This window comes from Ambystoma mexicanum, chromosome 1p, assembly GCF_040938575.1.
Source record: "Ambystoma mexicanum isolate Mex_15411 chromosome 1p, UKY_AmexF1_1, whole genome shotgun sequence".
NCBI lineage: Eukaryota > Metazoa > Chordata > Amphibia > Caudata > Ambystomatidae > Ambystoma > Ambystoma mexicanum.
Genome location: NC_090921.1, coordinates 767,994,846 through 768,015,823, shown reverse-complemented (window position 1 = coordinate 768,015,823; position 20,978 = coordinate 767,994,846). Strand labels below are relative to the sequence as shown.

The window sequence follows — 20,978 nt, the reverse complement described above, 5'->3', positions numbered from 1 at the left end:
GTTGAGAAAAAATAAGAGAGGAAATAAGCAGTTTGGTTGCATATAAGGTGAGAAAAGAGCAAACTTTGCAAATGTTGTGCAAATGAAAATGGGAGAACCGGGACGTAAGGGAGATATGATGGGTAAAAGAGAGATTAGAAGTACAGACCAAGATTTCATGCAGGGGGGGAAATGGAAAGGGTAGAGGGTGGAAAGGAAATAGATGGAGGCGGGGAAAAAGAATTGGCAGGGTCTAGCTGCCACCCTGGCCGGGGGTCACCGTTGGCCTCTCCATGGACATGGCTAGGGCTTCAAGACCCCTATGGCGGTGATGTGTGCAGTATAAAAGACAAATAATAGAACATGGCTTAGAAAGCACATAGTGCTAACGCGAGCCACTCGGGTGCTTTTGCAAGATTGTAAACCCATACCGAGCAGTGCAGACGCCCACCCTGCTGAAGTTCATAACCTAGGTGGCTGGCACCACTGAAGTGCAACGTTGACACCTACCTCTAGGAACCCTCCAAGCTCGTTGTGGATCAGGTCCTTCAGCTCCTTCTTGCTCAGCTTGAACTTGTCGCCTTCACGGCCAGAGTACTTGTGGAAGATGGTGATGAGAGCCTGCATGGCGTCCTCCAGTTGTGATGACATCCTTGCTTCAGTATTCGGATCTGTATCAAGGAAAGTAGTTTATGAGACACTGAACGCATGGCTGAGCTGCCCACATTATAAGTATGGCGATTGCGACTCTACTTATTGCCTTAGAACTGTCCATTCCAAGCACCATCCACAGAAGTCGCCACACTGCCACTACTTTGGGAAGTGAAGACACGCTGCTGACCTTGAACACTAGTTCTCCAGTGTGGGCGCCGCTCTGTAGATTTCTAGCTTTCAGAAATAGGTGCCTGACTGTCAAGAGATTTCAAAAGGTAAGTTACTTACCTGTAACGCTAGCTCTCACACACGTCTTATTCATAACCTAGGAATATGGACCCCAAAGGTCAAGCTGTTCCTAAAGGTTCAGGGAAAGCTTACGCCGATTAAGAAACATTGCTTACCAGAATCACTAGCTCTTGAATGTAGGTGCCATTCATAGGCTGAAAGCTTTCTAAAGGTTTTGGGAAATCTCATCCTGGAAGAGATAACTTTACTCCCCTGTAACACTAGCTCCCTAGCTCTGTGCTATCGGATCTTCTCTAGATTCATAACCTTTGGACATAGCCTTCCAGCTGCCAGAGGTCACCGGTCTGGTAGTAGTACTTCATGTGATCACATTCCACCATCAATAGATACATAAATCCATTAACAGCAGATACAAGAAATAGTAAAGCATCTTTTTATGAAAGAGACTTCTGGACAATATCAGAATACTGCACACTTCAAGCAAAAGGAATAAACCGGTGAGCAGGACATGTCGGTAAGATAGCTCAATGGGTTGAGTGCTCCCTGCTGCAAACTGTTTGTAATATGCAGGTCGCAGGTTCGAAATCTGGAAAGGCCAATTCAGCCTTTCATCCGCCCGAGGTCGATAAATGAGTACCAACTTCGGTTGGATGATAATTGTATGTCAACATTTTCCCTGTAAAGCGCTTTGGCAAAAGTGCTGTATAAATAACAAATCATTATCATTTACACTATTCATTCAATTACTGAAATTCTGGGCATGGAGAGGGTGAGCGTCTTTTGTAAATCATGAAAAATTCATAGTTTAACTCTATACATTGGGCTTCTTTAACTTGCTGTATGACATAAGTGTATGATGTAATGTTATGTTCCAAGAGCAATGACTCATTCAGCAGCAACTATTTGGTGCAAACAAATTCAATGTGAATTATATCCTTGACCCCTTCCATCTAGGACAGGGACCAGAACCTTTTGGCTTGCCATATGTTTTGAACTACAATACCTATCTGCCTTTGCCAGCAAAAGAAATGGTGATGAATCATGGGAATGGTAGTCAAAAACATCTGAGGAGTCACTGGTTGCAGACCACTGATCTAAGAGTTGTGTCAATAAGCCAAACTTTGCACCCGTCTATTTGTTGAACCTATCCGCCAACATTAATGCATTAAATTGCACAGAGATTACTGGTTCAGGAAAGCAGGAGATTTCATTTTGGAAAGATTATGTTCAGTTTCAACGCGATTTTCAAGTTGAATTTAAAGTGCTTCACTTATTAGAGGCCATCCATTTCCTGACTGTCCATTCCCTATCATATTCTAGCCGGATTCTGTTCTTAACCTTAGCCCAGTTATAGCTCCTGCAAGACCAGGGGCCTGCAACATGCAGCTCTCCAGATGGTTTGGAGTACAAATACTGTGATCCCTCACCGTCAACTATTCAGGCTATTGCTGCTGGGACTTGCAGTCCAAAACACCTTGAGAGCCAAAGGGTGCAGACCCCCTGCTCGATGGAATCACCTTGGGTGAATCCCAGGTTTCTGCCACACCTGCCAGCCCCTTAGCCTGTGGGGCCCCAGCCTGTGTAGAAACATTTTCGATGTTCAGATTCATGGCTGTTTTAGAACAATCTATCATGTCTTTGCCATTGATCACAATTCCCGCCTGAGTGGTTTCTGGTCGGATGCTGACTTCCTCACACCTAGCACTTGCTGGGGTACATCTCGGCACCCCCAAGACAGACCATGAAAATGTCTTTGGTAAAAAATCCAGGCTACTAGCATGCAGATATGTGATGGCAGGCACGCAATTTCTTTTTTGTTTGTTTAATCATTTTGATTAATCATTTAATAGTAATAACAGTGAAACAAATGATTAGATCAATCTTTTTGATAGGTTTAACATGAGAAGGTAAGATTACCAGAAACAAGGTATCACATCAATGCAACATAAATATAGTGATAGGCCAGAAGGATGATCTAATCGGCATGTTATAATTATGAATGGACGAAACATGGGGAGGACAAACCAAAACGAGAGAGACAAAGGGACAAGGGAAGGGGCGAGATATTCAAAGCATACAGAGTTGGGTATCGGTAGTAGGAGTATACATGTAATCACATATTTGGAGCATTAAAACAAAAGCTATTCACGAACCATGAGTTGACATATGATGAAAGGAGAGATATTCAGTAAAGATGGACCATTTAACATCATGTTTGAGTTTCATAGTACGCGATTTCTAAAGTTTATAAATGTAAGGTTCATCCCATGCAGGGAAACAAAACATTATTTTGCTTGTAACACTATTCCCCTAATCAGCAAATCTTCCCGAGGTTCAAAACCTTTACATTGTGAGGGAAAGAGGATCTGCCTAATGGGAGAAAAATGCTTGTGAATTTGTGAAACACATCAAACTATCATGCCAGCAAGAACACAATATGGGAAGCTCTCTGGGACACATAATCCTAAAAGCTATCTGCTCAGCCGAGGTAAGGGGATACTTCCTGACGTTGTGAATATCAGGACTATCCGCAGAGGAGAAGGTAAACCTACCAGTTCTCCATTATGCCTTTCATTCTTATAGTCCTAGTCATAACCCTTGGAAATAGCCAGGGACTGTGGCATATAGTGGGACCAATATTTGTTAAAGGTCATTATAAGGAAGATCCCCAAAACGGAGAAGCCCTTACAAACACACCTTTCTGAATGTTCCCTCCCATGGAAGTTGCCCTTCCAATAAAGTTGTGATAGTGCAGCAACACAATTATTGCGTGGCGGTGTGAATATGCAGCCTCCGTGGTGTTTGAGTTGCCAGTTGCATATAGTGGCACAGAATATGAATATGTTGCAGATAATTTAGGAGAAATTATCTGTAATATTTTCCTCGATTGCTCCCAGTCTACAAATAGTAGTTAGACTTCACATTGCTTTTTCAATCCAAATTATTTAAATGAAATCGCACTTGTCTGCAGGGACAACATTTGGCAGTTGCCAGGGTTAGCAGCTGCTGCCCCTGCCTTCCCCCTCTGCTACCCCTAGAAACACTGGTGTTTAGGCGCGCTATAAATGCCATATCATATCATATCATATGCCTGTCCTTGCGACCCCAGGGCCACTGTACAAAGATGCAGTGCCAAGAGCAGATGTCTGTGTTGCTCCTGAAAAAGGCGGTTGTAAATGCAGCTAAATGTGCCACAGCTTTTTTCACCTGCAATCTAGATCTCGTTAGCTGGACAAATAACGGGGATGCAGGAAACACCATGAAGCCACCATCACTAACAGGTTGGCAGTCTATTACTGAAGAATTCCTGAAGGGTTGGGATCCGAGGCAGGGCTGTCTGTGGAGCTCATACCCAGTACAGTGGCAGCAGGAAGGGCATGGGGATAGGTCTAGCCAGCTGGGAATGGGTAAGAGCAGCCTGCAATACTCAGTGACAGCAAAGCATGAATGCAAATCTCATCAGTGTTTTTCGTTGTCTGCTTGGCACATCCAGTGAGCCACTGGGCCTGTGATGAGAGGGGTGTGACCCAGTGGCTTGTGCCACCAATCCTCCCTGGGCACTGTGTGACCTGACCCAGATCTTCCAGACCTGCATTGCAGGCACACTGTAGATAGACACATGGTGAGATCATTTACATGAAGTTGCCCTCAGTCTTTGAAGTAAACCATCTGTTGCTTCCTCAGGCAAAGCATATATAGCTTTGGAAGGATAGCTCAGGGGAAACCACTTGCTTTGGGAACACGAGGATGCAGTGCAACATGGGTTCAGTTCCTTTTCCAGTACTTAGAATCTGGAGGAGGTTGGCTTTACGCAAGATATAAAAGACCAACGAAAATAATGAACTGGACCCTTTCTAGGGGTGATGTCATGGAGCTGCTGCTGCTGTTTACATTTCAAAATTTAAAAGAAAACTGCAATTACTGTGACCTGCAAGACATCCTTCCCCTCTGTCGCCCATCTAACAAAAAAAGAAAAACAGTGGGTTACTCACCAAATAAGCAAAACAGAAAGGTGATGGCTGGCAGGTTTAAAATCATTCATCACCACTGGCACAGTTCTAGGCAACCCTGCAGACTATCGTCTTTCAGCCTGCCAAACCACAACAGAAGGGGAAAGACCATATGTAAATCATGCTTGTTCGCACCCCAAAAGGTGCAGTTCGGCCGGAACTGCTAGGTCACATCCCTTTTGCATGAGACCACAAGCATCCCCAGACATGTTTCAGCCTCATTAGGCGTCATCAGTGAGGAGTACCCTAGGTCTGTAGGCCCATTAGGCTTTTGTAGGGGTGATCCCTGCAACCCGTCCCCATACATAATGTCACCACATATAATGTTGCCAAAGGCTTTTTCGGGCGACCTTATGTATGGGGACATTATGTATGGGGACATTATTACCTGATACCGCTCTGGGCAACCCTCCAGACAATCGTTTTTCAGCTTGCCAAGCCACAACATGAGGGGAAAGACCATATGCAAATCAGGCTTCGTCCCACCTCAAAAAGGGCAGTCCAGCTCGAATTGCTAGTCACATCACTTCTGCACGAGACCACAAGCATCTCTAGACATGTTTCAGCCTCATTGGGCATCATCAGTGAGGAGTATCCTAGGTCTGTAGGCCCAGCAGGCTTTTCTAGGAGTGATGTTGTGGAGCTGCTGCTCCTGTTATTAGTGCTGCTGCAATTACTGTGATCTGAAACACACCCTTCCCCTCTATCTCCCATCTAACTAAAACAAACGGTGGGTTACTTGCAAAATAAGCAAAACAGAAAGGTGATGGCTGGAAGATTTCAAATCATTCATAACCACTGGCACAGCTCTGGACATCCCTCTAGACCACCATTTTCCTGGTTGGACGTGGGTTTGTCAGTTGCTGTTTCGAGTCTGTGGCCAGACACTTGGCAGGCACTGGATGTCTGCGCTTTGGTGTTTAGACCTCTTTAATTTGCTCTGTTTACATTTTAGCCGAGTGATGTACAATAGCCCATGCTGTTGTGTTGGACGTCTGCTTACATTCACAGTCATTTGGAAATATGGGCCTATTCACACTGATATTCACGCTACATATGCTGATTCATTCTTGTATGAAATGTATATCATATTACAGTGATATCGCAACTTATTTATATATTTATTTATTACATTTGTTACACGCCCAGTCCCGCGGGTATCACAGCGAGTTTACAGCGCAATGTTAGCATGTTACATACAAAAATTCACATATTACACAATGCAGTTTTTCAGGACAGAATTACAAATCGTTACACATACAATTGTACGATACGGGTTACTTGCAGCATGTTCTGGCCCACTAATAACTGTGTCCTTTCTACTATTTGAAAAGCCAAGTTTTGAGTGACTTTTTGAATCCAGTGAAGGAGCCTTCTTCTTTCATGATGTTGGGGCGGGAGTTCCAATGTTTGGGGGCTAAGTATCGGAAGCTACTGCCTCCTGCTTTGGTATTTTTGTAGCAAGGTATCTCAAGAATATGAAGGTTATTGGACCTTAGTATTCTAGTGAAGACTTTTTTTAATGGCTTTTTTTAAATACTTAGGAGCTGTGTCCTGTAGGCATTTGTGGGTTATGCAGAGTGTCTTGAATACGATTCTTTCTGCCGGGGAAGCCAGTGGTGGTCTTTCCTGATATTAGATATATGGTCTGATTTTCTGATGCCTAGAGCTGCTCTTAGGGCTTTGTTTTGTATCAGTTGTAATTTTTTAGAGTTAGATTTGGAGGTACCTAGTAGTAAGACATTACAATAATCAAGTTGCAAAAGAATCAGTGCTCTGACCAAAGTGACACAGTTAATGGGGGTGAGGAATTGCCTGCTTAGTGAAATTAATTTCGCTGTGTATGCTGTGGTGGATGAAAGATTGCTGATGTGTTTAGTCATGGAGCATTGGCATCCAAGTATACGCCTAAGGTTTTTACTTGTTTAGAGACTGGTATGGTGGTGCCATCAATGTTGATGGATACATAGTCAGAGTGGAGTGTACTAATGATAGTTTGAGAGCCCACTATCAGAATTTAGGTCTTCTCATCGTTGAGACAGAGGCTATTTAGTGCCATCCAGTTTTGAATGATTGCATATATTTTATTGATGTGTAGGGTGTCTTGGGAGTAATTTCCTGAGAGCGGGATGAGGATCTGGGTGTCATCCACAAAGTTGGTGTAGATGACACCCATATCATCTAGGGCTGAGAATAGGAGCTTAGTGTATGCATTGTAGAGGGTGGGTGAAAGGCAGGAGCCTTGAGGCACCCCAATGGGGACGGGGATGGGGTCAGCTGCTTCCTTGCCTATAGCGATTCTAAAAATGGAAATGGAAATGGTGGTGATTTAGGTAGGGAGGGCATGCGACACGTGATTGGAAAGTGTCACGGTCAGGCTGGTTTGGACAGACCATTCTTGTATGCTATAAAAGCGTTTCCAGAGCAAGGGATGCTATTTTGAACAATGCAGAAAGGAAACATGATGGTAGTTAACCAGAGTTGTATATTGAGAATAAGTTGCAGTATCAGTACCATGACTGGCAAGCTATAGTTATCGCTGCGGCAATAAACTAGGGTAGTCACTATATGTGTATTAGGCTCGTGAAGGAGGGCTGGTATCAATGGAAAGGCACACTAACACAGTGTTATCACTCAATCTAGATGCCATTTGGCTGCTACAGGCTAGATTAGGTTCAGTTTTGACTACATTTTTCACAGAGTGTAGAAGCACTTTTGCTACAGCAGACTAATATAGGGTTAGCATTGGTAGATCGCTGATGCAGTATTTTTCCACAACGTAAATGCATTGGTGCTAAAGTAGGCTAAGATAAGTTTAAAATTGGCAGGCCACTGAATAATTTTTCACACAACTTAATGCAATATTGCTATTACCGGCTAAAGTAGGTTTTAGTAACGGCAGGTACTAACAGTATTTTCACACAATCTCAGAGCGACTGAGCTACTAATAAATCCCTGACTTGATACTTTACACACAGTCTAAATGTGACAATACTGCTGTGAGCTATATGGGATAGTTGAGGATGTGTAGATCATGTACACTTGAAAAACAAAAAACTTTGCTGCTATAGGTAGCGCGATATCACCAGGGCAGAGAGGTAGGCCCAACGTTGTATTTACCGTGGCATTGGAGATTTCAGATATGAATGACATAGTATCATTAACGGTAGTCGGTGCAGAATATCAACACTCGTTAAACCCTAGAAGGTATCACGGGCGACACAAATAAAGTCACAGAAAGTCAGTGTGCTCCGGCAGGCGCCGTGAGATGTTTAAGACTCGGGTCTTGGCTGTAATGCGCAGGACTATAAAGTCAAGGTGTACTCACAATGAAATGGGATAGGGACTTGCTTGATCCTGTGACCATCCGCGGACAGCCACAGACAGGCCCTTTAAAATGCAGCCCTTCAATGGATGCGGTCGGCTTCCGCCTCCGGTCGTGCATCCAGCAATAAATATAATTCAAAGCCAATCAGAGCTTTTCTCAGGAAGCGGTGGTCTCCGTTGACGAGACGAAATTGGTGGCCATCTTGGAATTGCACGCAGTGTGCAGAACGTAGCGCAAAGCACATCAGAGTTGTGCTAGATAAGAATAATACCAGGAGCAAAGGTATTAGGGGTGATGATCCTTACTTGTAGCTGTAGATGACTGTGGATCAGAGCGCATTCAGCGCAACACGGCATCTCAGCGTGGTAGGGGCTGAGGGTATATTTAGTTTGGACTATTAGGTGTTGCCTGCAACACCTAATAGCCCAAACTATTGCATTCAAATACTGATCATGTGTACATAGGATGAAGGGCTTGTGACAAGGGGCACACATGAAAGACATTTGAGGAGGGACACACAGTGTATTTTGGTGTTTGGTTATTGATCTCTCCCGTCCCTGCCCCTAGCCATGCTAATTCCTATGGCTAATCCCACCCATTCCTACCCATCTCGGGAACTCTTTTAGCTCTGAGCTCTTCCATGGTCACAGTCATCTTGGATGACTGTCTGTAAGGAAGCACTCTGTAAGGCGCAGGTTTTTGTGGGACAGGCTCCCTTTTCTATTTCTACTTGAGTCTGCCATCCTGAGTGTCGATATCTCTGTGACTGTACAGTCCAAATATGGTGCTTCCCTGTCCTGTCAGCTGATGAAAGTGCAAGTCCCTTCTCTAGGGATAAGACGCCACACTGCCTAGAGGCAGAGCAGCCCTGCCCTCAGCTATGCCACCGGGTCCTTCTGATGCTGAGCCTGAGCTGTGCCCTGGCATTCAGAGCTGAAGTTAAGTCGGGTTGCGTTCACCCTTTCTCTGCTTTTGGAGGACTCGGGCAGCTGTGTCCCCGCTCGTTTCCCTTCTGCGTGTGGTGCGGATGCATGTGGACTGTTACTGTGTTGGCGGTTTGCTGCTTTTAGTCTGTCCCTTCAAAGACCCTAGCTGATTTTTTGCAAAGAGATACAAAAGTGAATTTTTCCATTAAGTTTCCAATTGCTTGCCTTTGTTGAGACCCAAACTGGTTAAAAGCTGCCAACCGAGCTCTGACTGCCTGCTCAGGCGAGAAGGGTGTATGTGTGTGAACCGAAGCGCAGCACCAGTTAAAAATTTGAGAAAACGCTGCTAGCAGCACTCTAGTGCATTCCACCAGAAAACTTGAATACAGTGGGCAAAGTACAATGTGTACAGCGGTCTGGGAATTGTAGTCTTCTTTAATTATCTTCAATCTACCATATTAATTAAGCTTCTGATTTCGATGAGATGGTCTTGGTTGGTATAGGACCAAGGGCACCATTAATTTGTCATTTGTTTTAAATGTTGCTGCCTCGCTTTTTAAAAAAAGAAATATAAGTTATCATTTACACAGTAAATAACTTCTGCAGCCTTTCACAATGTTAACTTGATAGACGAGTTACGATTACGTCTTGTTTTGCAATCATTTGTTCTCATTTCAGCAAAAAATGTTTAAAGTTTATAATTTCTCTGAACACAGCCTGTGAAGGATGACCAGACGTCCCAGTTGTGCCGGGGCTGTCCGGGTATTTGCACCTCTGTCCCGGGGTCCCGAGATTTTTTTCAATTTAAAAACCCTGCCCAGCATTTGGGGCTCGGGTGGATACAATCCCAGTTTTTGGCTGGATATTTATTTCATTTTTTACATTTATAAAGCGCACAAAGCAGCCCTTAGGCATCGTGGCGCTGTTACAAGGAAGCTTACTTAATTGCAGAGGAATGACAAAACAGCCAGTCTGAGGTTTGAGAGGTTACAGGATATCCTGGTACCGACAAGTACATGTATATAAGTTGCTGGTTGCATAGGAGAGAGAAAACATAGCGGTGTAGGTGGTTCAAAGGGTTACAGGTGAATATCATGGATATGATGAATAATACAGGATATCATGATTTTTGCACCTTTTTGCCAAAAACCGGGATGGTATACACCCGATCCTCAAATCCCAGATGGGTTTTTTAAACTTAAAATAGCCTCTGGACCCCGGCCGCTGCAACATGACACGGGACAAGCATCCCACTTACAAGTAGAACTACGGTTTCACTGCTGAAGCTGTAGTCCTACTTCTATGTCGGTGGCCTGTCCCAGTTTTTTATTTTCGAAATCTGGTCACTCTAAGCCAGTGGCATTTGATGTTCAGGTAAGAGCAGCAGCTGAGTCTAACGCTTCACATGTATGTAGTGTAAGCCTCCCTCCAATACGAGGCGCCATTCACTTGAGCCTAAGGGACAATAAAGGGTGAATGAACTCTTTGCAGCATCCCGGAAACTGTAAGATGCCTCATGCATTTAGAACTTTTGATTTTTCTGTATTGCATTTGTACAGTAGGTTGGGAGGCCAATAGAACATTTCAGCTCTAAAAAGTAACACAGTGAGGGGATAATAAACCTCTCAAAAGTTGTTCACGCTCACCGACACAATTGTACAATAAAACAAATCAGACCCAAGTCGTGGACACCAATGATTGGTGAAAGGAAAGCCCTGAATGCTCATTAATCACGTGACAGCGATATTACTGGAGAGCATCCAAGCCGTATAAGTAACACTGCAGAACAATGTAAATATCCCATTTTTCTTACGCTCCTCGTGGCGAAACCGCCGTTTTCTAAGAGCTGCAACAGTAGCTATTTGTCAGCAATTCAGTGGCAATTGGTTTTTAACCACAGAATGGTGCAGGAATGCGGGGTGTGCCCTTGGGAGTGAAGGTTGTGCACAGATGCACCGTAGGCATGGGCAGTCTATGCTGTCGCCCATGGGCGAATGCTCTTGGTGGGTGCGCAGAAACCAGCTGGCACATGCATGCTAACCAATGGAGTGTAATATAGAGGGGTTGCCTTGTTTCTAGGCGCAAAGCCCTTTTACATATCCCCAGTGAGGTTGTGCTGTCACTTCTCCCACCCCTGTGAGACCTCAGAGACCACACCTCTATGGCCAGCAGAAAGGACACTGCATGTCCCACTGGGCCTCATCCCTTATGCTGCTCTCTTTGTTATGTAGAAACATTTCAATTGGAAGCTTTCCCTACAAGGTGCAAGAATCCACACTCTACTTGGAAAATTTAGCCTAAATCCAGTTCGGCAGTTCTATCTGCAGAAAGTAATCCCTGCCATCACCTTTGGAGTCGAAACAGGATGGAACTTAGATTACAAAATCTCGGCACAGCTAGAAGGGATCTTTTGGCGGCGTGTATTAAGGCTACCAAAATACATATCTACGATTATTAGACATGAACTAGCCCTGGACAAGTTACATGGAATTGTGGTCTGGAAATCACTGGCGTTATTACGAAAAATGGTAATCGCCAGTCCGGAACCAGCCTACAAAATATGTGCACCTACTGTTTATTCGTCCTTATGCTGGTTTACTCAAGACATGGATGCAAAAGCTAAAGGAAATCATGCTAGCAGCTGATATCCAGTTGGCCAATTTGTTAGACCAGCCTCAAATTGCAAAAACGATGCTAAAACACTGGTCTTGGATCCAAAACTTGTCAAAATACAATAATTTGCCGACTGCCCTAGAGCTTGGGCCCACAATGAACCAACTGGAACACATGCCACAGTACTTGCAACAATTCCCCGTCTCGTCATCATCAGGATGGTTTTCTAAGACTGCGCTTGAATGCGTATAAAACGAAGCAAATGCTGGTGGTGCGACATATAGAAAACGCAAAGGATGATGTATGTGGATACTGCATGGAAAGTACAGAATCAGTCAAACATCTAATAATCGAATGTACTGCATTAAAAGATCAAAGGTCAATTCATTTGACTCAATTTGCACCAGTGGCTGATAACATGGACGAGTGGTGGCTCTGGATTTTAAGTGGGAGCTCTGTGCATCTAACTTGCTCAGCAATAAACTTTCTTGATAAAATCTTGGAGTGAACCCAAATGAAGTAGTCCTTTTCCCGCTGAACTAACTTATGATTAAAGTCACTTTGGACTAAATACTGAAAATTCTTCTTCTCATTCTTGTGATATAATTTGTGAACTAGGAGATTTAATGAAATGTAAAGGCTATTGTTGTGATAAAAGTTTGAAATAAACTAAATGTTACAAATAACATTTTTTTTTAAAAGAAACATTTAAATTGGAAGCTATTTACAAGCGATTGTTCATTTGTGAAACCATTGTTTTGAACAAGCACTTTAATGTAAAGTTTCATGATAAGAATGGTAATAGGTGTATTTTCATTCAGAAAACTTGCACAAAGAACCCACAAGCTACCCAAATAAAAAGAGGTTTTAAACATTCTCCTTTATTTTCATGTGCGTATTTTGACAAACCAAAAAGCGTTTCTTTTTTGTCAAATTATACATTTATTTTCAATGCATCCTAACTCATGTGAGGAGGGACACACAGCGTGTGGGTCTTGTTTGGTTATTTACACACCCAATGACGGCCCATGACTATGCAAATCACTATGTCCATTGCCACCTACTACCTTCCCCTCCATCCCCTAAACACATTGTTCTGGGATCTCTTTGAGCTCCCCCTGTCAAGCAATGATATTAAGCTCTAGGCAGCCAGTGTTTGTTCTAAGCAGTCTGCAGAGAGGCTTATTTGCGGCTGTACAAAAAGCTATTGGTGTGATAAAAATGCCTCAACCAAGAGTGCTTCAGCCACTTGATCTATATCATTTCTGTGGACTGAAGTCCTGTTAATAACAAGCAGCGACAAAGCCAACAGTATTGGCTTGAGGTATTAGATGGGCATTTGCCAGGTACTGACATGATATGCTCAGATATTCACTCCATTTTCCAGCGGTTGCGATCTGATAGCAGCCAGGTAGTACCATTATATCAGTGCGTAGCAAATGCCCACCCAAAAGCCCCAACTGTTGCTTTTGCCAATGCTTGTTTTCCTAGTGTACTTAGAGAATGCCTGTACTACTGTGTGTGTCCCTCTAACGAGCTAATTACAGAGAAAGAAGACTGTGAGCCAACAGCTGACTTTCTTTAATATTGACCAAGTTGCCTCTTGTTCGGATTTCTTTTTGCAGATGTCATGACGGACCGGACGAGAAGCTCACCACCTGTGACTCCTTTCTGGGCATGTGTAAGCTCTGTATAGCATCCTGCAAAACTTTTAATAGAAAAAAAGTATTACATACTTTTCTTATTATAGCCCACTACTCACCTGTAATAAGAAGATGACATTGTTACCCAACTGTAACCACTTATTACTGCTGAGTTGTGCACACATGCAGAGTGTGTGCGCGCGCGTGCACACGCAAACCACAAACTCTCTCTCTCTCTCTCTCTCTCTACTGCTCTACCTCCAGTGACTTGGACTCCAGTCCCTGAGAGTGTTCAACCTACAGCACGTTGAGACCATTCCAGTGGTGAAAGGCGCTATGCAACTGCCTTTTTACATAACGTTATAATGAATGCCGCTAGAGGCAGCTCTTGGAGTGGAATTCCAGCCGCGCCCAAAACATTCAATTGAAGCGATGACTGCCAGCTGCAAATCTGTGCATGTTCTTGGCAACTGTACACTTTATGCACAAATGACTTACACAGGGAGCCATTCGTGCATAAGCATGTTTCTAAATGCTGTATCCTCTTGCTGTGACGTCACGCCAGTGGAATATCAAAGCCGTGAACCAATGACATCACCTCATAGCTGCGGATTTCACATGTTCTTTTCTTTTAGAGTTTCCTGTGGAGTGTCTAGGTAAGGAGAGTGGCGGGAAAGGGAGGCTGGGCAAGAGGGCAGGACCTTGGGTATTTATTTTTGGCACTCAATATGCATCCCTTGTTTTTCCCTTTTCTACCCCCTCTACCAGGGGGCGTAAAAGTGACACTGCAGGGGGCCATGCACATCATACAATTGAAGATGCGCACCAATCAACAATGGGGTTCATTTCAAGCTGTGCATCCAAGTGACGTCATAGACATCCTGCACTTCTCTCTTTATGCATCACCTGTCACCGTGAGCCCCTCAGTAAAATATATTGCCTACAATGATAGTCACCCACCTACAATTCTATAGATTGGGCCAAATTCACAGAAGCGTTTTTTATAATGGCGCAATCCCATAGGAAAACCCTCTGTGAATCAAGGCCTATAGTCTACGCATACCCCACAGGAAGATCTCTTGCCTCCGAGAGAGCAAGAGACCAGGGATTCAAGTGGAGGATACTGTGACTATGCACTTATATAGATATCAATAATATCTCAGCCCCCGCCATATGTTAAACAAATGACCTGTTATTTTCAAGTTCTGTGACCAGAGTAAAGACATCTGTCTCAGCGTTGGTTTTTTTTGTATGGTGAGGACCCGCACAATCCATATATGTATATATTTAGACCAAGGCCCTGATTCACAGAACGTTTTCCAATGGGGTTTTGCCATTATAAAATGCTTCTCTGAATTAGGCCCTAAGTGTGCCTTAGAATTTCCAACGCTTGTATAGTTAACCTATAGTGTGCGTGCGTGTGTGTGTGTGGGGGCACATGAGCGCGCATTTTTGGCGGTAATCTTGTTCCTATGATCTATTCCTGGCTGCTGTAAAATCTCAGTGTATTATATGCGAGTGTAGTAGATTGTTTGTGAACATTCAAAAATGGTGTGTATTGCTTGTGCGGAGCCACAGTGTGTCTATAGTGGGCTTCCTTACAGCCACGCGTACTGCGTAAGCACACACATTGTGAAGGCTTTCTGGGGAATTGCCGTGTCTGCGTTCCCAATGTGTACGCGCCTATGCATATTGCATGTATCTCGGTGCTAAAATGGCTGCCTAAGGTAATGCATGTACACATCTGTGTGTATGCATGTTACGTGCGTATGATATATTTTTCTCCTGGTGTGTGCCAAGCATGTATGTGCATGAGGATGTTCTGAGCATATGATCCGTGCTTGCATGCATTCCACGGTCATTCTACACATAGCCTCCACACTTCGAGGGCTTCCCGGGCACACCCCCGACCATCACATAACCATGTGCCACTGACTGTAGTACTTCTTCCACGGAACCAGACCAAGCAATCACTGGAAAATAAGGGGTCACCACAAATGACCTTACGTGACCTCTTTCTAGATCCGCATTGCTTAGCAATGCACACACCTCTGATGACAGAGTGCTATTCCCGCTGCCACCATCCGACTGGAACTCACCAGTTTTGAGCTGTGTGTGTCTCTACCCTAGTCCTGCTTCTTCCCATCCCACCTCTTTGTCCCGTTGTCCTTTCTTCTTCCACAGACTGTGGCCAGGTACCCCTTGACAGGGGCTAAATTCGAATTTTTCTCAGGCAAGGTGCCATGCCACAACACCACTATGGTTGTGATTGGCACAGTGTAAAAGCTTCCAGACATAACATGCCATAGTCATTCCATGATTACTGTCCATGCATGTTGTCTGTGCATATTGCCCGTGCTTATTGTCCTTGCTAGAAATCCCCCATCACATGCCTACCCATTCCATAGGTATTGCCCATGCGTGTTGTATTCTGCACATATATGTTTTGTGTTGCTGGTCATAATGGCATGTGTGTCTTTATGCGCACGTGTTATCCACAAGTCAGTGTGTCACACTTATTTCTACCACGTGTTCTTGTTGGCGTATTGTGAGTCTCTGTATTGTGTGCAGATTGTGCAGGCATCTCTTTGTTGCGTGTGCACTATTATTTATTGGTCATGGTGTGTGTGTGTGTGTGTGTGTGTGTGTGTATGGAGGGGGTGTGTGCGTGCATGCTTGTGCCACCTGCCAATACACGTTAGTTGTGTATGTTTGTTACAAGCATGCTGTAGTTGGAGGTGGTTTTGTGTGTGTAGCTGCACTCATCATCTGCAGGCGCACGTGCCAGTTGTTACTATGCCCTGCTTTGCAGGTCAGACTATATATATCAATAATGTTGGGCGCTTGGAGGATCCGCTTTGTGAAAATTGAAGTGGACAGCTTCGAGACATGTGTACCGAAAGGGTGTTTTTATTTGGAGTCTGTGGGAAAACCCGGAGGAAAAATCCACTATATCTCAAGATTCTTCTTCGTCATGAAAATTTCCACCAAATTTGGCAGCCGTGTTCAGATGTGGCGAAGCAGTTGCTTGCCAAATTGGTTGAACATTCGTGGACAAGGACAATAGTTTACAGAGGAAAAGGTTTTGTCGTTTTCCTATGTGAAGTGTCGTGTAACAAACCATAGTGTTGCCACTGCAGCATTACAGAGATGGCAATAGCGCCTCCATAGTTCTGGGTACATTGAAAATCTTACACAAAAGCCCATTTTGGAAGGCTCATAACTTTTGTGCCAGTGGACGAAATTGCATGAAAGAATCCATCAAAAACATCCAGCCGATGTTGAATTTTTTTGGAGATGTTTTGTGAAGTTCTGTCCAGGGGCAGCAATGGTGGGTGGGGAGAGGAGGGATAAGCGGCTCTCAAAGATTTAAAACAATTCTAAACTCCCATAGGGATTTTTTAAAAATCTCACATAGAGCAAAAACACGCTGGTCAGATTCACAACAAACTTGGAGAAGGAATTAGTTCTGGCCAGTTTAGAAACGTGATTTAGTTTGGTAGACAAATTTTAAAAACAAAAAGTTGCAAAAAAGAGGTGATTTCTGTCAAATCAGGAGCTAGGGCTGTGATTGGTGGATGAGTTAGAAGACTCAAGTCTCAGTAAGGCAACTTTCTGCTGCAGGCGTTTTCTGGAGGAGTATATGGTGCCCCGCTGCCTGGCGCATACCCGGCCTGTAGGAAACACACGTGTATGTCGCAGAGGTGTGGATGAGCTCTTAATAATTAAAAATGTGAAATTTGGCAGACGACTTCACAAACCTAAACTACAGGAACTTGGAGATGGACACATTTTCAACTTGTGACAATATAAGGCTAACATTCTGGGTCCCTTTTTTCACAAACTTGCCATTTTGCTTGCTAACTTTAGGGGGGTATGCAAATTGGTACATCTCCTAGTCCAGTGGTGTTCAAACTGTGGGGCTGGCCCCCAGGGGGGCCCAAAGGAAGCACGGGGTGGGCACGAGGCTCTTCGAAAGGGATTTACGGTGACTGCTTAGAAAATATAGCAGATTTGGCGTCTTGGGGGCCCAGCAACAATACTTCTACTCACATAAGCGGACCGAGAGAGCACATGGCCAGTGAGCATCCCAAAATCACATCCCACGCCCACGGCCACAATGCAGGGTTGCAGGCTTTGCCAGTGATGCTCACCAGTTTAGGATCGGTCGTCCCTGAATGCATCTATGGCGTGTCGCTGTCGTCGAAAGCCAGCCAGACAAGTAATGGCAACTCCATGTCAGGAGCCCAGACACCGCTCTTAAGATTTGCTGACTCTCCCCACGCGCCGCAGAGCCGTAGCGAACCAGTCCTTGCAACATGCTATACTGTATTCCTGAATTTACCACACTATGCTATTCGATTTTGCATTGCTATGCATTGTTTCTGCCATTATATACAGACTCTGCTGTGGTCCTATGTTTGAGAACTGTTGAAATGGCCAAGGACCCATTCTATTAACAACTAACTCCGAATCATGAACCCTGACACACATACACACCACTACAAAAGTACCACCACCTGCCTCTGTCCTCTAACCCCCTCCCCCTACCCCCGGTGCGAGGCTCTTTAAAAAGGGAATGCAGTGATTGCTTTCAATAGAAAAGATAGACATGTATTACAAATATTAGCAGTGGTAGCTGTTGGGGGGCTGCTCAGCAAAACAAAGTTTGAATACCACTACCTGCGATGACTGATGTCATCTCTGGATGACTACCCACATCAAGCTACTGTATCACCCGGGGACGTCCCCCCGCAACAGACACCCATCTCACGTTCGATAACACTCAGATGCTTGCCGGTATCAGAGCAGAGTTTTGACAATCTCCCTCGGAATAGCACCTTAGAAAAGGTGATTTAGCTCGCACCTGCCATCCCAATAACCATCCCGCCCACCGCTTCTCTTAGAGGGCCCGAAGCGCCAGGAGGGCTGCCAGATGGGCATGCATTTGTCAGAGGTTGTTAGACAAAGACTCGGTAGCAGGAGAAACAGGATGAAATGGAACCATAGGCAAATTCACTTTTTGTGAGGATTATAACCCGCTCCCGGACCCCTATGAAAGGACTGCTTACAAAGTGCCAAAGGTATTTTACAGCCCACTTTCAATAATTTTGGAAAGTCTCAGGAAGTTCTGTCCAGAATGCAGGAGGCCCAGAAAACAAGTCCCAGCCAATGTTGCCTCTCATGGGTTTAGCTGCATTTAAGATTCCAACAAATGATGTATGGTACGACGTCCTTTCGTCGCGGGATGTTTTTTCGCGGGGGTTTTTACCGCGAATTTTTTTTCGAAAAAACCCATCGAATTTTTTTGAAAATGGAAGGCTTTGGGGGAACCCCCTCCTCAAAAAAATAAAAAAATTCGATGGGTTTTTTCGGAGAAAATAAATCGCGGTAATAAAACCCGCGAAAAAACATCCAGCAATTAAATGACATGGAACCATGATGTATATCCCTCTACTTTGTTAAGTTTTGTGAAGTTCCATTAATCAGGGAACGGTTATGGGGGTTGGGCTGCAAAAAAATGTGTCCCATTCAATTAACTATAGAGAAAGAGGAAGTGAAGCACATTTTGATCGTAATTGGCCTTGTAATTCAATTTTGGTCACTACTGGCCTTATCATTTAATGTTGGTCTCTACAGACCGTTAATGCAAATGTTGGTTGCGAGAGACGTGTGAAAATGTGGAAGGAGAAGGCGAAACTGATTAATAATTCACAAACTTTTCTCGCCGTATACAATTTGGTGATGAAGACACTGCCTCGTCTCTAACTGGGTCAAAACCACTCATTGAAGTGGAAGCTTGCTCGGCAAATGAGCATCCTGCTAAGCCAATCAGGAGGCCGAAAAGTTCTACACTTTCTGATTGGCTGAAAACCAGCCACTCACTCTGCAAGTGATATTCAGACTTTCTGCATGACTGAAATGTCACGGGTGGGACTTTCACAGGATGGCTGAGTTTCCTCCCTGGGTGTTTTTTGCCCGCTTATGGGCGAGGTTGCCATGCAAAGGTAGGCAGAAGAAGTAAAAGAAGCAAAACCCACAAATGATGCTTGCACCCTGGAAATTGTGCTCATCCCATTGGTCAATTCCAGCATTGCCTATAGTACTATTTGCACGTGAGTGGCCGTGTCAAAGGTTGAATTCACGATGATCTAATTAAGTACAATGGAAAAACCACGAATGAAAAATGTGGAATTTTAAATATAGATCATGTATACTTTACATTAGAGAAAATTAAAAACTAAACAGTTGATACATTTCTTTAAAAACGCAGACACCAAAAAATTCCACCTCCATTCCCTGCACCCTTTTCCTAGTTTCCCCATCCCTCAGCTACAATATAAACTGATCTTCATAAAGCCCTACAGTTACTATTTTAAAATCAAAATCGATTTCCAATAATCTGAGCCCCCACATCCTGTTTACAGATCTTGTTGCATAATTCTAAATGTAATAAAAACACAATGGACATGTTTGGAAAGGCCATGCCATGTTTCTGTTTTTCTCATTTCTCTATATTATTCGTTTAACACCATGTATATATTTACCAGTTGCTGTGGGCCACTCGTCTAGGTTGTTGGCTCTGGAGCGAGGTCCAGGGAGGGCCTCAGCCCGTGATGCCCCTTGTGTGCTAGCGTTGTTGGTCTGCTGATCAGTGCTGCTTGTTCCATGGTGCAGAGAGAAGCCACCCTGGCGGGGATCTAGGCTACCCGTCTAGGAACTACAGGCACTGTTGTTTGGATTCTAAGTGATCCGACCACGGCTGATTTTGCCACGGCCGGAAAGTTGGCATGAGAAAGGTTCGAACTACCAAAAGTTTGCACCTTTCTCGTGCAAACACACTTACATACTAAGGGGGCTGCAGGGGTTTCCCCCGCAACCCCCGCTCACTATTATAGTGAGCGGGGGTTGCGGGGGAAACCGCTGCAGCCCCTGTAATTTTTCTTTCTTTTTTTTTCGCGGGTGTGCTGCTGGGGTGTCTCTATACCACACAACCTTTGGTTATAGCATTTTTCAGTTGTATTGTACGGTCCAACCTTTTTTTCAGTCCGATGGTACAATACCGTTGTTTGGCCACACACACCACAACTCTGCACACGCACAGCCCGTTGGCTACTTGCAGAAATTTTGTGAGAGTGTTTGGGAGCATGCTGGGTTTCTTAAGTAGGGGGGCTACCACAGAGTCTCTCAGAATTGGGAGTACCTTGCGTGTTTTAAAACTGTACTTAAAAAGCGAGAGGTAATCCTGCTACCTACACAGCATAGCATACGCATACCAAAATTAACCAGCTAGTAAATATTACTTTGATCACTGCTGTATACCAACCTTTAGGTGGTTTTATCTTACTGTTGCGTCCCATATGTAGGCGTTATCCCTGTATCCAGATATCTCATATCTCGATGTTTTGCATGTTTGCATTTACTGGTGTGCCTTCAATTTAGGAGTTCTCTCTCTGGCCAGGTGAAATTTAGCAATGCGTCACACTTAGAATTGTGAAGTTTAGCCATGCGCCACACTTAGAATTGTGAAATGCGAAATTTAGCCATGCATCACACTTATATTGAAATGTAAAGT

At 44.2% G+C, this 20,978-nt stretch overlaps 1 protein-coding gene across 3 annotated transcripts in view; it reads right to left on the bottom strand.

Moving 5' to 3' along the window:
• The window catches only part of LOC138580493 (protein S100-A1-like), a 34,904-nt gene that overhangs the window by 11,651 nt on the left and 2,275 nt on the right, over positions 1 to 20,978 (bottom strand). For all 3 annotated transcript variants that reach the window (XM_069651087.1, XM_069651079.1, XM_069651095.1), the window contains exon 2: positions 490 to 650. In XM_069651087.1, coding sequence (XP_069507188.1) covers positions 490 to 650 — 161 coding nt within the window. The remainder of the gene's footprint in view (positions 1 to 489; positions 651 to 20,978) is intronic.